At 41.6% G+C, this 18,066-nt stretch overlaps 1 protein-coding gene across 4 annotated transcripts in view; it reads right to left on the bottom strand.

The window, feature by feature from the left end:
• ankrd27 (ankyrin repeat domain 27 (VPS9 domain)) overlaps window positions 1–18,066 on the bottom strand; it is an 85,533-nt gene that overhangs the window by 45,130 nt on the left and 22,337 nt on the right. For all 4 annotated transcript variants that reach the window (XM_078210765.1, XM_078210768.1, XM_078210766.1 and 1 more), the window contains exons 12-18: window positions 15,248–15,380; window positions 9,682–9,774; window positions 7,941–8,068; window positions 6,264–6,346; window positions 5,937–6,052; window positions 5,404–5,496; window positions 2,268–2,465 (exon numbers count right to left, since the gene is read on the bottom strand). In XM_078210765.1, the coding sequence (XP_078066891.1) occupies window positions 2,268–2,465; window positions 5,404–5,496; window positions 5,937–6,052; window positions 6,264–6,346; window positions 7,941–8,068; window positions 9,682–9,774; window positions 15,248–15,380 (844 nt within the window). The remainder of the gene's footprint in view (window positions 1–2,267; window positions 2,466–5,403; window positions 5,497–5,936; window positions 6,053–6,263; window positions 6,347–7,940; window positions 8,069–9,681; window positions 9,775–15,247; window positions 15,381–18,066) is intronic.

Below are 18,066 nucleotides of genomic sequence, written 5' to 3'. Positions count from 1 at the left end.
CAGCCTGCCTCAATGTCCCTCCCCCCGCAGTCCCGACCCCCCCAGCAAGCTAACCCACCCTCCGATGGCCAGCCCCGACTGCTGGCCTCCCTCCTCTGTCGCTAGCCCAATTGCAGAGTAGCAGCAGGACCTCCCCACTCATCTTCCCCCAGAGGCCCCATCCCCTTGGCACTGCCTGATGCCCAGTGGGCAGTGCCAAGATGCCCCTGAGGCATTGGCACTTTGCCCCTTGGGCAGTGCCAGGGAGCCTAGGCTGGCAATGCCAAGGTGTCAATGCCCAATAGGCACATCCTCTGGGGGGCCTCGATTGCCCCCCTTCACTCCAGCGGGGTCGGACCACCAACTCCCCGCAAGTGGGGGGCTATAATAATCCCCGCTGGAGTGAACCACTCCTGCTGTGGTGGGAGAGATTTCAGTCCTAGGCCCACAAATGAGATTTAAATTGTAGGGAAATGAATATTATGTTAAATTATGCAGCTCCACGCCGATTTCTGGCTCAAAGCTGACGGCACTGGAAATCCAGCTGCCAGAGACTCATGGAGGCCACGGCACCTAGTAGGGAGCCCGCGAAACGGCCTCCGCTTAAGTCTCCCAGCCCACTGCACTACAAAAGCAGCGCTGCGGGTTGGGAGAATCGTCCCCATGCAGTTTATGTGGATTGGCAATGTTAAATTGCCCCCTCGTGTCTAAAGATGTTAGGTTAGGGGGTTTAGAATGGGGTTCTGGGGATAGGGTGGGGGTGGATTTGGGGAAGATGCTTTTTCGGAGAGTCGATGAAGACTTGATGGCCTCCTTCTGCACCAAAGGGGATCAATGGATTTTAATCTATAAATTCTATTCTTAGCAAAGAACGATAAGACGCTTGATGAAACTCCTCCTGATTTTCTCAGCCCCTGGGGAAGCACCAAGCCTCTTTTTGACACAATCCCATAGATTGGGAACTGCAACGAGCACAAACTTCAGATCTACATCTTCCATCACATAGTACTATGTCACCGGTAGCTACCTAATTTCAAATGTTTGACTTAATGGTTTCTCAATGACTATCATACCTTAATTTGTAAAGAGATTTTACCAGACCAGTAAGAATTTAAGGATAAAATTATTGTGCCAATTTGTGAAGCGAATTCAATTCATGGCAGGAAGATTTCACACACACCCATATATATCAAAACTGATTTTTGATAAAGTTATCTTCTAGAGTGCACTAGTATGGAGTCCCCAATTAATAAATTGCTGAAAGATAATCTGGTACCTGATGAGAAGTCATAGAATCCCTACAGTGCAGAAAGAGGCCACTCGGCCCATCAAGTCTGCATCAACTCTCCGACAGAGCATCTTGCCCTGCCCTCCCCGTTACCCCACACATCTATTCTGCTAATCCCCTGACCTACACATTGTGGGGCACTTAAGGGGCAATTTAGCATGGCCAATCCACCCAACTTGCACATCTTTGGACTGTCAGAGGAAACCGGAGCACCTGGAGGAAGTCCACACAGACACGGAGAACGTGCAAACTCCACACAGACACAGTCACCCAAGGCTGGAATCGAACCCGGGTCCCTGGCACCGAGAGGCAGCAGTGCTAACCACTGTACCACCGTGCTGCCCAATGGCAGGTTTGTTTCTTAGTTAAAAACCTGTTGACTTATTTTTGATGTATTGATGCTCAAATGGGCATTATAGAATGTTCCATCCCTACCCTTCATCTTTAAATGTGTTGAAAATCCTTTTTACACAACGAATCATTCTTGCCTGTAAAGCTCGGCCTGGAAGTGTGCTGGGAGTAGGTTCAATCAAGGCATTCAAAAGGGCTGTGCAGGGGTACAGGGAAAAAGCAGGGGAATGACACTAAATCGTGGTGCTCATTTAGAGAGTCCATGCAGACATGATGATCTAAATGGCCTCCTGCACCATGACAACTCTGTGATTCTTGTGAGGAAAGACAAAAAGATAGACAGCAAAACATGAATGTCAATCTTTGTGTCTAATTTATAAAATTGGTTACTAGACTAGCTCTTTCTAAGGCAGAGCAATGAACTTCAGAGCATTCCAAGTTCAGTTTTATCAAAATACTCATAATACTAATAATCATACGGCGATAGGTACGATACTGCAACTGAATTTTCAACATGGAATCTCACATAAAATTCAACTTCTTTCAGCATATTCCATAATAACCACCATTTCACCTCCTAAATATTTTGCACTGACAAGCATCATGCTGAATGTCAAACAGCATCAATATACAGTTTAGCCTACATTACCTTAGAATTGAGTGCACATTGCAAAGGTGTTTCTTTCATTTTGTTCTGAATTTCATTATTGGCACCATTTTCCAGCAGAACCTGAATGATGCCGTCATAACCCCATCGAGCTGCAATGTGGAGAGGTGTATCACCTTTGTCATTTGTCATGTTTAATTTGCAGGTATTTAAATGGTAATAGACTAGAGCTTTGACACACTGCAAAAGAATAAAAATAAAACTATTATGTTTCAGCAGAAGAACTAACATTGTTCATTTACATCTTTACTCCTAACTTTTATCCCATCTGAATATTTATACAAGGTTGCCTCAGCAGGAAATTTTAAAGCTGACCAAGTGATTACTGTGTACAGTAGCAGACAGTATGCACTTAATAATCACAGTAAACTTTCCTAATTTTCAATTAAACATCCTCAACATAAAATCAGTGTGATGGCTATATCGATAGATTCTGATTATATTACATGATACAGCTTCCAAAACATTGTTAGAACCATAGAAAAGTTACAGCGCAGAAGGAGGCCATTCAACCCACCTTGTCCAAGCCAGCCCGAGGACACCCAGATGCCCTTTCTAATCCCACCTTCCTGCACCCGGCCCAGAGCCCTGTAGCTTAGAGCACTCAAGGTGTAGGTCCAAGTACTTTTTAAAAAGTTTAGGGTCTCTGCCTCTACCATCAACCCGGGCAGCGAATTCCAGATACCCACCACCTTCTGCTAATTAAACTTGTTTTCCAGTTCGGAAAAGTTGGAAAATCAACTGCAAGTAAATTCTTTCAAAACTTAGTGAAAGAGAGATATTAACATGGTGAAGACACTAAATATTATTCTCACTTCATGCAATATCTATTCAAAGAGCAAGAGAGACCCTCCAATCAACATTTATACCTGCACCAACATCCAAAACAGATGATCTGGTCTGTTATTCCATTGCTGTTTGTAGGAGTTTGCTGTGCACAAATTGACTGACATATTTCCTACAGTACGGTGCGGCACGGTAGCACAGTGGTTAGCACTGCTGCTTCACAGCTCCAGGGACCTGGGTTCGATTCCCAGCTCGGGTCACTGTCTGTGTGGAGTTTGCACATTCTCCTCGTGTCTGCGTGGGTTTCCTCCGGGTGCTCCGGTTTCCTCCCACAGTCCAAAGATGTGCGGGTTAGGTTGATTGGCCGTGCTAAAATTGCCCCTTAGTGTCTTGAGATGGGTATGTTAGAGGGATTAGCGGGTAAATATGTAGGGATATGGGGGTAGGGCCTGGGTGGGATTGTGGTCGGTGTAGACTCGATGGGCCGAATGGCCTCTTTCTACACTGTAGGGATTCTATGATTACAATGGTGACTACAGTTCAGAAATGCTTCAGTGGTTGTAAAGTGGTTTGGGATGTCCTGCCATACAAATGCAAATTATTTATGTATCTCATTTCTTTGAGAATTTGATTTATTTATCTGGGCCAGTTTCAAATTCTGATCCTCTGTAAAATAAAATGCTGCTAAATAGTGTTTCAAATCACTTTCAAAATCTGTGACCTTATTACTCAATTTTATTGTCAAGTTATATTCTAAGCTATTATATAAGATTATAAGCTAAACCTAACTTCATGAAAAGATGAAATATAAACTGGCCTATTCAACTGTTAGCTTTGATACCTTTAGAGAATAACTTTCGTGTCTTGTGTTGTTATATCTGTATCTAAGAACAGATCTACTATTTCAGAGACCAGCCAGGGGACATACGTTTGGTTGGATGAATGTGTTTTCATTGCCATGCTTTTCTCCACTTCTCTCTGGGTTAGCATTTTGCTCTTTAATGTACAGGTTTATAATAGCAATGCACCAGACCACTGCACAAGGCAGAAAATCTCATTATCAACCAACAATGCAGTTGAAATTCCATGATAAATTCAGCAGGTCAAATAACATCCTCGTCCAATACTATTCAAAAATGTCCTTCAGGCCTACAATTTCCCATCCCACCAAATCTTCATTCCTCTGACTTCTTATGTGTCCCTTCCTGCCTTCTTTTGTTCCATCAGCACAGTGGCTCACACAGCTGCCTCACAGCGCCAGGGACCCAGAATCGATTCTGACTTTGGGTGACTGTCTGTGTGGAGTTTACACGTTTTCCCCATGGATTTCCTCCGGGTGCTCCGGTTTCTGCCCACAGTCCAAAGACGTGTAGGTTAAGTGCATGACAAATCCATGGGGTTACGGGGTTAGGCCTGAGTAAGATGCACTTTCGGAGAGTCAGTGCAGACTTGTTGGGATGAGTGGCTTCCTTCTGCACTGTAGGGATTCTATGATTGGCAGCTTGTCCAAAGATGTGCAGGTTAGGTTGATTGGCCATGTTAAATTGCCCCTTAGTGTCCTGGGATGCGTAGGTTAGAGGGATTAGCGGGTAAAATATGTGGGGGTAGGGCCTGGGTGGGATTGTGGTCGGTGCAGACTCGATGGGCCGAATGGCCTCCTTCTGCACTGTAGGGTTTCTATGATTTCTATGATGTCGTAGGTTGACCATGTTCTCCGAGCTGTACCTTCAGTTACTTGGGCCCCACAACTCTGGGATTTCATCTTACATTTTTCCTCTTATCCACTTCCCCTTTAATAATGTCCTTAAAATCTATTGCTTTGACAAAGTTTTTAATGAACCATCCTTTAGTTCATGTCTATTACTTGATTTCACTTCTGCAAAACGCATGGAAATGAAAAAATCATCTTCATTCATTTATCACCTTTCACAACCACAAAATGTCCCAAAGCTCTTGAAAGCCAATGAACTACTTTTGAGATGTTGTCATTGCTGCGATGTTAGATGCTTTACTGTGTTAAAAGCCTTGTATAAATACAAGTTTTGTTTTTGTTAATATTATTAAGCCTTATGCTAATGAAAGGTCATTGCAAGGTCAAAAATTGATTGGCGGGTCGAAGGAAGCAATTGTGGGAATTGCGCAAAGGGTCAGATAAGGAATGGAGCTGAAGGGGCGGGTGAGTTGAGAGGTTGGAGGAGGAGATGAGGCTTAATTATAGAATGCTGAGGTGTGGGCGTGTAGAGGAAGCATACAGTCATCTTTCAGGAGTACAGTTTGTAACTATGTATAGCAGCTATAAATTGAACAGAATTCAACTTTTAATGAAACTTACATCTTCATGACCATGCATACAAGCCAAATGAAGTGGAGTATTGCCATTATTATCTTGTACTTCAGTGTTGGCCTTGTAGTCCAGAAGAAGCAACTATATATTTAAAAAAAAAATTAAGTATCAAAAGCTGACTGCAACTTAAACAATTCATTAAAGTGAACACACCAATAAACCTGGTATTTCTAAAATTTATATTCATATAAAAATGAAGAACGTTCACCACCCCCCCACACACCATTTGTAGGTTGTGGACAGGATTACAACACTGTAGTACTGTTCATCTGACCGAAATGCCTTGAGAGTACAGTTTCCAGTTAGAAATGTGGTATTATTCCTCATGTTCATTCATTGTATTATGCAATTACCAAACGATAGTTTCATAATCAGTTAGTTCCTTTTACACAAACTTAAAAAATGCCCAAGTAACTGGAAAGTGTTTTTGTTTTAAACAGTGTTCACTCAAAATAATAAAAGACAAAAGACTGCAATCAGTTTTCAGGCAAGACTCAAAATTCTTGGTCTGATTTACTTACAGTCACATTTTGATACCCTCTCTGACAGCAGAGGTGAAGTGGGGTGGACCCATGATAGTCTGTAGCATTAACTGCACCTCCCTTTGCCACCAACACGTCAATTAATGACGCTTGGCCTGGAGGATAAAATACTTGTGTTAAATATTAATTTAGAAAAACATTTTACCAAAACCATTCTGTGAGTGCAGCGCCAAATTAACAATATGCCGTTTCTTTAGTTCACTATGCAATTTATTGCTCAAGACAAATTTCAAATCTAAGGATTAAACAAAATGTACAAATTAACCATCTGTAGAAATTTCATCACAGCCCAGATATAGTGCTTACCACAGAAAGCAGCTACGTGTAATGGTGTATAACCCCGGTCATCTCTGGAACATGGTGTGACAATAGATGGGTCATTCATCCGCCTACAAAATAGAAAAGTTATCAGACTTATACAAATATTTCATATTTTAAAAACTAGCTAACTGGCTTATATATAGAAAAGAAAACACATTTGTCCTTACAATTTTGAAGATTCCAGGGAGGGTTTACATATTTGCAGGCTGGACATACTATATAGAGTTTAAAGACCCATTGACATCAAACTCCTAAATGTTACTCTTATATATGAACCACCTTGGAAAGCCTAAAGACTGGACTGTACTTTACCAGAGTTTTAACTCTGCTGACACAGCTAGCTCACTCCACCACCATCAATTTTGCCTGCAGCATATGAAGATATCAGTTTGTCTGAGAATTAAACATTACTAATAAACCAACTTCAAATCCAGTTTTTTGCAGCTTTCTTCTCTTCCATTTGTTAATAACAAGGCTCTTCAAACAGCGCAGATTTACCATTTTAGTCACCAGCATTCTCAACGCCATTCCAGAATCAAGTCTATTGTCCGCATTTTTCCTCTTTTTTTTATTCCCTTTAAAGTCAATTTAAACCCATCCCCTCCTCTTCCTACAACCCAATCATGTCACCTTTCACTTCTCCCCCACTATTCCTCTGCCTTCCTGTCCTCCTGCCACCTTTCCAGGCTTGAAGTTCCCTTGAAAAACCTACAGCAACCCCCTGTGCCTTTCTCAGAATTCTCCAGAAGACACATCAAGACATATGTCTCCGTGTCCTTATGAACAGAAACTCCCAGTGCTTTCTGGAGGATAAAATGACAAGTTCAGTAGTTTTTGGTACAAATACAGGATAGGAACCTCATGGTGACAACCCACAGGTTCAGCTGAAAACACGAGTGAGAATTCAGCGTCCTAGCTATGCACAAGAGCCCTCATTGGTTATATCACTAACATTCATGTTGCTTTCATAATCCAATAAAACTGAAATAAACCCTTGATATCCTGTGACCAAATGCAAATGATGGGATCAAAATCTTGTAAACCCTTAATCCATCCGTTATGGATGAATCCCTACTAACTTGAGTTAACAAGGTATGGCTAGCTGCAAAAAGATGCATACTCTTCCTCTGTGAATTAAAATCCTTACCACAAAATCCATAAAACACTTTGTTAATTAATGCCTGTTAATTTATGCCAGTTTCACCAGTACTCAGGCAAAAGGTCATCAAACTGAAACAATTACTCTGTTTCTCTGCAGCTGCTGCATGACCTGATTATTCCAACATTTTCTGTTTTTAATTCAGTCTATAATCCTTTCCTTGCAACAGACTCCGCCCACATATCCCCATCAACAGAGCTTCAATGGGTCAACTTGGAGTGGACACAAGAAATTAAGCTTCATATAAAAGCAAAAAGGGTACCTCAGCGTTGCATTACATTCTTGAAATTAACACACAAATTAGACTACGCAAAGCCATGGTCACTTAAGGATTGATAGTCACATGTTAACAATCAGTAAAGTATGAAGTTGTATGTCAAGAAAATTGCCACATTGTTATACGTCATACCTAACCTAGCATATATACTATCCTCAAATTTACATTTTTCTCCAACAGAAACACCATTACATCAGCTCCTTTAGTTATTCAGTCGCCGTCTTACCCCGAAACAAGTTTTTCGCAGCTATCACAGAAACAGAGGGGATGACACATCTTTTCAACACTATCTTCATCAGTTTCACCTTGACTTAATAATGCTTCCACTTCTACCTGATTACCAGCTGCAATGTGCTGCAAGAAATAAGTACAAAATCAAAAACACTTTGCGAAGAGTATGGAGGGCAGGAGAAAATCTCCCACTTAGAATCATAGAATCCTTACAGTACAGAAGGAGGCCATTCAGCCCATTGAGTCTGCACCGACCACAATCCGCCCGGGCCCTATTCCCGTAACCTCACACATTTATCCTGCTAATCCCCCTGACTCTAGGGTTAATTTAGCATAGCCAATCAATCTAACCCCGCACATCTTTGGAGAGTGGGAGGAAACCGGAGCACCCAGAGAAACCCACGTAGACACTGGGTGAAAAAGTGCAAACTCCACACAGTCACCCGAGGCCGGAATTGAACCAGGGTCCCTGGCACTGTGAGGCAGCAGTGCTAACCATTGCACCACTGTGCACTTCATCACTTTCCCTCATCTTCCTTTCCAAGCAATGCAATACACTATTCTCTAGTGTGAAACAAAAGGCAGGCAGCCACCCTGATTGTAGACTATTACTAGTTTATGCTCAAGCCTTTCCTTTTCTGGCTCAAAATCTATCAATCATTTTCTTTACACTTTTAAAGTGCCTTAAGGCATTTGGCTACATTAAAAAAGTGGTTTAAATGTTGATGCTACTACTGTAAAGGAGCAGCAATGTTGACTTAATGCTTAATCTGCCTTGCTCCCTTTAGGAAAATGCCGAGCCTCAGCTCAATGTTGGACCTGCATGACATATTTAAAATATGCCACTCACTGTGTGAAAAATCACATTAAAAAATGAAATAGCAACACCACTGAATGAATCTTTGTGGGCTTGAGGATGGTTGTAAATTAATAACCTGAAGTCAAAGATTGACAGGCAGAACTGTAACGGAACAATGGGCCACCTTTAAGGAAGAGATTACAAACAATCACATTCCCATGAGGAGGAAAAGGTAGGACAAACAAAGCCAGAATTCGCTGGATGATGAAATAGGTAGAGAATTTGAAGCCGGAAAAGTATGGCAGATGCCAGGTTGCTAATACAAGTGAGAACCAGGCTGAATATAGAAAATTCTGAGGTTAAGTGGAAAAAAGAAATAAGAGAAGCGAAGCCAGCGCATAAAGAGAGACTGGCAGTTAACAAAAAATTGGAATCTAGAACTCTTCTACATGCATATAGATAGTAAAAGGGTATCAAAAAGAGGAGTGGGGCTAATCAAGGGCCAACAGGTCTGCAGCACCCTGAGACAGCTCCATAATGGCTGTCTCCTTGAGGGAGCATAACAGAAAGTGCCAGCCTATACATTCTCTTTTCTTGGTGCTTGCCTCTTTCCGCCCACCCTGGCAGTACTATGGCCTTTCACACAGCGTATTTCACACAGGATGGCCATTAATTGGCTAGCCGGCCTAAAATTACATTTTAGGGCTCACCGCATCTGGGAACTTCTAGGGTCGCCAAGTGCGCCCAATTGTAAAAGTTTCAGGCCAGTACCTGTGCAAAGATCTTTATGCAACTACCATTCCTTTAATAGTTTTCATAATTACTATCCACACAACTATTGGACTGAAATTCAATTGTGTCCAGACTAAACACTTTAAAATTAATTTCCAGATTTGATTTGTATCAAACAACTATAAAATAATTAATTCATATTTACCTCAAACAATAAATCAATTGGAGTTGCAGATAGCTGGGACAGCAAGTTCATCCGCTCTCTAAAAAATACTTTATCATTTAAGTCTCCTGATCCCTATTTTATAAAAAAAAAGGACAATTTAACAACAATGCAATCTTATTACAATCCATAAAATGACATTTTTAAAATATATATCACATGTAGTGCATAGTGTACGCAACTTTAAAAAAAAAGCACAGAATAGAAATGGAGAGGACACTCGATGCACAACAGAACAAATTTCAACTCTAATACGAACACAAGCTTCAAATATTCAAGGCACAAGTTGTTGCTCAATCATATTTATGCTACATACTGACCTGAATTTTGCAGTCAGCAGTAAAGTGATGGTACTCACCACCACCTTAAAAAAAAAGCTGCCCACAAAGATCTCATGATCTTGATGGGATGGATTTCCCCTTTCTAAATGTTAGTTTGATTCTGGTGCCAGTGAGAGGGGATCTCTAAGTGTCCAGCAACAGTGACATTATCAAGCTGGCCATTACATCCTACCATTCAGTATAAAAATCACACAACATGGATTGGTGACAATAATATGGGTTCTTTCTTTAAAGGCAAGACAAATAATGTCAACCAGGAGGACGCTAAGTACGCATATGTCTGACCTCTACAAGCTTCTGCTGTGGACTGAATACGAATCGTGTCAGCTGGTCTCTAGTAGAACTGATGACAGTAGGTCAAGATATGTGCCCTTAAAAGGTACATGTACATCATATCACAACATCCCCCCTTTTCTAAACTTACACTAAAGATTTACCTTTAAAGAATCAAACTATTTACATGACAGCAAAAGAAAATAACATTCTTTTCTAATAAGCCATTAATAAAATGTACAAGTCTTTGAAAGATATTGGTTATTTGTTTTATCTGTCTAGATGTAGTTATGGTGACCTTTGGTAGCGGCTGCTGCATGTTTTCAAATAGCTGACTTGGGGTGCTTTATGTGTATTGCATCTTACAAGCAGTATTGTTCTGATTTAACATGTATGTTTTGTTAGACTATCATGCCATTTGGTGCACATATTTGTTGTGATCTTGATGATTTCTGCTGTGTACCATTAGTTGGGTGTGATACTCAAACTTTCTACCCAATGTTCAAGTTGGTATAATTTGTTACCTGCATGCCAGTCTTTTACCTACCCCAGTTTTCCGAATATTGGATTACATACGCCTGATAGTATCAATGAATCATGATTGGAAAGTGTTTTCATAGAAATAGGACAACATGGTGTGGGTTAGGTTGATTGGCCATGCTAAATTGCCCCTTACTGTCAGGGGGGTTAGCAGGGTAAATACGTGGGGCTTCGGGGATAGGGCCTGGGTGGGACTGTTGTCGATGCACCAAATGGTCTCCTTCTGTACTGTAGGGATTCTATGATTCTAGGAAAGTGCTGTCCACAGTTGTCTGCTGTATGGTAATTCTACACGTGAGGGAACGGTCGCACTGAGCAATATTGCTCTAAAATGCGACATAGCTACGTGTAGATCATGTAGAGTTCTGTTTAATGGTACATTATAATTAAGGATTTTACAGTTTAAACCATATATTCCACCATTCCATTAGATCTGAGGTAATACAGTAAAGTGGTATGGTTGACTCTCCACTTCTCACACATCACCTTTAAAGGGAAGTCCAATGTATCGGAGTCCTTTGTAAGAAACAACCTCAATGGTGCCCTGAAGATTGAACTTAAATGTGTCTGCAATGGTTGCACTAGATGTATAAGTGGAGATGATTTCTTGATTTATCTGTCAAAGATACTGAAAAGGTCAGTTGAGAGTCTGATCCATGGATGTATGGGCACCTTCAGGTAATAGAGCTTCTTCTGGCCATTTGAGGTGGGAGGGTGGCAGAGTGGTTAGCACTGCAGCCTCACTGCACGAGGGACCAGGGTTCAATTCCAGCTTTGGGCGACTGTCTATATGGAGTTTGCACATTCTCTCCCTGTCTGCGTGGGTTTCCTCCGGGTGCTCCAGTTTTCTCCCACAGCCCAAAGATGTGCAGGTTAGATGGATTAGCCATGGTAAATGTGTGGGGTTATGGGGATAGGGCCCGAGTAAGATACTCTGGCAGAGAGTCAGTGCAGACTCGATGGGTCAAATGACCTCCTTCTGCACTATAGGGATTCTGTGATTCTATAGGCATGAAGGATTGACATGCCTTGCATTCCCTCACTGCCTTTTCTATATCTTGGTAGATTCCTGGCCAATCTTCTGGTTCAATTAATTCCCATGTGTGCCTGGTGCAACTGTTGGAGCATATTAGGTCACATGGAACCTGGGATGATGATATGCTTTCCCTTAAAGGTATCTCCCCTCGAGTTCAGCTCTAAAAGGGCCACAATGTTCTTATAGCCTCTGGAAAGATTCTGGCCATCCACCAGATGCTGTCTTCCATAGTTACCGTAGTATAGGATCACTGGATGTTTCCTGTAGTAGTGCTTGGTTAAGATTGCCCAAAATGTGTAAAGTCAATGTGCACAATGTCTTATGTTTCAACGCCCATGAGATCTACTTGCAGATCTAGGGAGATGTCTATACAGTTTTTAAACGGGTTATGTAGACACCTTAGGGTATCGCACATGATCAAGAATTACCCAGGCTGTTGCGTACATCTCAAACAAAGCCTTGTATTTTGACCTGTAAACTTGGTGATGCGCATGTTAAAGGTTTTCACCACTGGATGCCGAATATCAGCACTAAGATTTTGCTTTCTATGTTTGAATAATTTGTTTAGGCAGTGGACAAACAATCAGAGACAAAAGCAATAATAGGCTCCCCATTCTGGAGAAGATCTTTCTGGAATGCGTCAACTCCAGTCGGGTCATTAAACTGAGGAATCTATGGTCCTTCGGTTAATGACTTTTTAACCTTGGCGCTCCTGCTGCCTTAGCATTGGTGCTCCTGCTGCCAAAGAAAATATACTTTTTCTTCAGAAGTTCACCAAGAGATGAGGCTTTCTGGACAAAGTTAGGTATGAGGAGTAAAGGAAATTAAATTGAGGCAATGTTGCAGATTGCTTTCATCTTGTGAAGTGGACATTGTGCCAATCTCTTCTAGCTTGCTCAGGTCAGGCTGGTGCCCGGGTCAGAATAGATGAATCTGTGCTGCACTGAAGTTGCATTTCTGATTATTGAATAAGACCCTCTCTTCATGCAGCTTCCATCAGAAGGTGCAAATTTCAATTGTGCTTCTGTTGGGTTTTTTAGTTTATTTGTTAGTGTAACACAGACTTATGTTAACACTGCAATGAAGTTACTGTGAAAATCCCCTAGTAGCCACATTCCAGCGCCTGTTCCGAGTACACGGAGGGAGAATTTAGCATGGTCAATGCATCTAACCTGCGCGTCTTTCGGACTCAGAATACCTACAATGCAAAAGGAGGCCATTCAGCCCATCGAGCCCGCACCGACAACAATCCCACCCAGGCCCTATCCCTGTAACCCCACACATTTAGCCTATTAATTCCCCCTAAACATCGCCCTAACACTAAGGAGCAATTTAGCATGGCCAATGAACCTAACTTGCACATTTTTGGACTGTGGAAGGAAACCAGAGCACCTGGAGGAAACCCATGAAGACACGGAGAATGGTTGTGTGGAGTTTGCACAGTCACCCAAGCCGGGAATCAAACCCAGGTCCCTGGCGCTGTGAGGCAGCAGTGCTAACCACTGTGCCGTGTTTTCATGTTGTGCCAATGATGGCGACGTTGTCTGCTTTGCAGATGCATCCTAGGATCTCACATGATTCTGTCCATATACTTTTGGAAAATATCCTGGCCTATGGAAAGTCCAAACAGTAATCTTTGGAAGCAGTATCTCCTTGTTAGCTCCTGGGATACCTTCTCCAAATGCACCAACCAGTAGCCATTTTTAGTGTCAAGTTTGGAGAAGAATCTGGCATTCACAAACTTGGGGTTCAGCTCTTCAAGCATCAAGATTTTATAAGGGCATCATTTTAAAGCTGCATCCAATGTCTTTGGTCTAAACAAATATGTAGAGAACCATCTTTCTTAAATGACTGTGTATTGCTGGACTCGTACTTTGCCATCTCTCTCCATCCAATCCAGTTTGGCTTTCATCTTGTTCTGGATGTGAATGCTACACTTACGGAGCAGATTAATAGACTGAGTAGCATCTGCAAGTAGATGCAATAACAGCACCAACCTTGGAACTTGCAATCCTATTGAACCCGTCAGGTTGTTTGCTATTGAGGTTCTTGTGTTCTGTTGCTTTAAAACATTGAGTCATTGACACTGTGGTTAGTTACCGGGATTAGATCCCTATATGCTCATTTGCCTGCAATCAGTGGACCCATGATATCCACAATATAAAATATCTAGATGATCAGGGTGAGTTTTTTTATTCATTTACAGAATGTGGCTGGGTCCATTCCTAACTGTCCTCCATTTTAGAGGGCATTAGGAGTTACTGCATTGCCGTGAATCTGGAGCCACGTGTAGGCCAGACCAGGTAAAATGGCAGATTTCCTTCCCTAAAATGACATTAATGAACCAATTGAGTTTTTACAAAAATCGACAATGGTTTAATGGTCATCACTAGACTTTTGATTCACAACCTGGGTCCCCAGATCTTGCCCTGGGTCTCTGGATTACTAGTCCAGTGACAAACCATTATGCCACTGTCTCCTCCTTTGTAGCAACACTCAAGCATAACGGATCCCAGGGGATGGAATCTCAGACACTAAATGAAGCAAAGCTGCCCAGCATCCTATCCTGCCCTCCCAAGCACTACCACTGGTAACTAATCTGGACCTAGTGATGATCATCTCGCACTTCTTTCTGCCACCTTCAGTCAGATTTTCACCCTTCGCCACCACCTCAAAAGACAAAACATTCACATCCTTTCTCCCATTGTTGGTCTTCCATGAAAGATCTATCCCATGCCATTTTTATAATGGTACTCTGCAACTACCTCCCACCACTGTCACAACGACCAATCCCCCACCAAAAAGATATTTCACATATACGCAAATTTATCTTCTCATCCTCATAGTGCCAAGTTCCCTCCTTCCAGTGCTCCAACACATTTCATTAGTGCTGTACACTTATACTCATTCTCTATTCATACCAGGCCATTGTACCCCCATCCCAACATATCCAGACCCTTAAGCCCAATCCTGTTCCCAGGTACACTTCTTGGCAGATGCAACAACCCTAAGGATCACTTCCCTAATTCTATCAACTGACTCAGTTCTCCAATTTGTACTGTATTTACTTACAAATCCTAGGATTAATCTCCAGGATTTTTGGATTTCCTCTGTTATTTTGAGTTCTATTTATCCTGGGCACTTTTTTAAAAAATTAGCTACTCAACACTTACAGCTTCTGTGGAAAAAATGCACAATCATAGATTTAAGCCTGAAAATATTAACTGTGATGATTACTGAATGCATTAAATCTAACTTTATCTTGTACATCAGCTATCTCCCCTGCTCTAAACAAAATAGTGTAAAAATGGAAGTCATGAACATTTGAGAAATATTTCAAAAACATAACGATCCTTACAGGCTGACCAAGAGTCAGGTTGCCCATATGAATATACTCCACTGCAGCTTCGAAGGAAGTTAGACAATATCCCAGTTCATCCTTCACTGCACTGCAAAATCTAAAATTCTTGATATAACTGAGGTTGGCCATCCTGTAATGAAAAAAATATTTTATAAATACTTTTAAATAGATTTTTGCTGTTACATACAAAATATTGATTGTACGTTTCACCAGATGCAATAACTATTCTCAACAGCTCTGAAACAGTTAAATATTTTGAAAATTTTATAAATGACAGAAGTATCCTTGCAAGAAAACAGCCAAGAGCACTTAAGAAGCATTCAATATCACAGACTATAGGAAAGGGAATCGTTCATATCCTAAAGTTCTTCACAACCACTGAATTATTTCTGAAGTGGAGTCTATTATTTTGTGGGCACAAACATTAGACAATTAGCATAGAGGATCCGAAACAGAAAATTTGGTGCATGATCACTTGTGGTGATTGTTTAGGCAAGAACATTAGCCAGAACATAAGGAGAACAGTACCATGGATCTTTTAAGTCCACATAAATGGCTGTATGGAGTCTCAGTCCCAACCTCATCTGAAGACAGTGGCATGGATAATACAGAACTCCTTTATTCAAAATTGTACTAAAGTGCTAATTTGAATGATGTCAATCTACAAGCCTGACTCAGTTTGGGGTGTGTGTGTGTGTGTGTGTGTGTGTGACATATCATCCTCTTGGGGGGGAGGGGGGGGGGGGTATTCACTGCTCAATTAACTACTTCCTCTGGATATTAAATCTTGCTTCAATTCCAAAACGGTGAGTCCAGTCCGAATCAGTTTGCTATATGGGAGTAGTTACCAGTAATTTTTTTAAAATGTACATGTGATACTTAAGATAGAAACATGCAAGGGATGTCTTGGGTCACAGATGCAAAAAAGGTTACTAGCGAAATAAAATATATTTTCCTCGAAAACACAAAGAATTCAAGTATAAGCATGTAAACAAATAGTTATGAATGTTTTAGTTCTCAAACGTGTTAACACCTACAGATCACTATTTTAATTTGAACATTGGGGTATTGCAGATACACATTTTCATCTTGCACTCATCAGGACAATTCACGAGAGTTTGTTCTTGCGCATGGTTTTTCCCAGCTATCCTACCACAAACCAGAGTTCACTGAAGATGCGGAATCATTGAAAGTGCACCTAGCTGACCTAGGGTGCGCATATTGCAAGATTCCGAATGACTTGGCCGATTTTCACATACAACATGAATATCTGGTAGTTTTGAGAGACCTCAAAGTTACACAAACACGCATATCTGTAAACCTGACAAAGGGGCTGAAATAGTAATCCTTAACGAGTTTGACTATATCAACAAAATGCATGCCATTCTTAATAAAAGGGCCCAAATTTGTATCTATTGGACCTGCCGCTTCATATAACTGTACAGCCTTGCTTGAAAGCAAGCTTAAAAAAATGCTTATTGGTTTGTGTAAGAGCAACAAGCTGCCAGATGATATATACGATAGGATTCATCCTCACGGTTCACTACATATGCGTATATATGGTAGAACCCTTAGGAGTATTGATAGGCAAAGGGATCTGGGTGTACAGGTACACAGGTCACTGAAAGTGGCAATGCAGGTGGAGAAGGTAGTCAAGGACGCATACGGCATGCTTGCCTTCATCAGCCTGTGGTGATATAAACAGGGCCTAGTTTTAAGGCTGATAAAATTGGATATCCTAAATTAAAGAATTGGGCATATTAAAATCAAACACAGTCAAACCTCAGGCAGGCCAATTGTACAAATACACAAACGTGTCTGTGCCTGACCCATCAACCACCCATCAAAGGTTGTTGCTGATACTTAGCAGGAGATCATTGCACCTCATTGAAATGCACCAGCCTATTGTTAGAAGCCCAGATCGGGCCAGACTTTCTGTCACCAAGAGTTCCTGTAGATAGATACCTTATCTGATAACAAGTTATACGTAAGCAACAGCATGGAGATGGGACACCTGGGGGCGGACCCTGGTGTCCTGTCAGGCAGACAACAAGAAACCCACTTTGAGACACAATGGAGCGAAGTCTCGACGAAGGAGACGGCCTTGCCCATTCGGAAGACTGACCGAAAGAGGAAGGAAGGAAGAAGCTGCCATCGAGACTCACCTTCGTGATGACGGACCAGAGGGACTCAGAATCGAGCCTGCAGTTCAACCAAACCATCTTTACTTGAATCTGGGGTATCCTCTTGTTTTATGTGGGTAATTTAAGGGTTAATAGTGTTATTATCAATAAGCTTGTTGAACCTTTACTTGTGTTTGTCCTTTGTCCATCTTGCAAATAAGGACACTGGGGTAAAACCTTAGAGTAAGCAAATTGGTCGAAAGTATCTGAGAATTAACAAGTACTACAGGCCGAGGTATTGGGTTTAAAAATTGGCAAGTCATGTTGACGCTTTATAGAAACTTAGTGAGGCCGCACTTGGAATATGGTGTTCAATTCTGGTCGCCACACTACCAGAAGGATGTGGAGGCTTTGGAGAGGGTACAGAAAAGAATTACCAGGATGTTGCCTGGTATGGAGGGCATTAGCTATGAGGATTAGCTATTAGTTGGAGAAACTTGGTTTGTTCTCACTGGAATGATGGAGGTTGAGGGGCGCCCTAATAGAAGTCTACAAGATTATGAGAGGCATGGACGGAGTGGATAGTCAGAAGCTTTTTCCCAGGGTGGAAGAGTCAATTACTAGGGGGCATAGATTTAAGGTGCGAGGGGCAAGTTTTAAAAGAGATGTACGAGGCAGATTTTTTACACAGAG

The sequence above is a fragment of the Mustelus asterias genome, chromosome 4 (assembly GCF_964213995.1).
Source record: "Mustelus asterias chromosome 4, sMusAst1.hap1.1, whole genome shotgun sequence".
Classification (NCBI taxonomy): Eukaryota; Metazoa; Chordata; class Chondrichthyes; order Carcharhiniformes; family Triakidae; genus Mustelus; species Mustelus asterias.
This window is presented reverse-complemented; position numbering and strand designations above follow the sequence as displayed.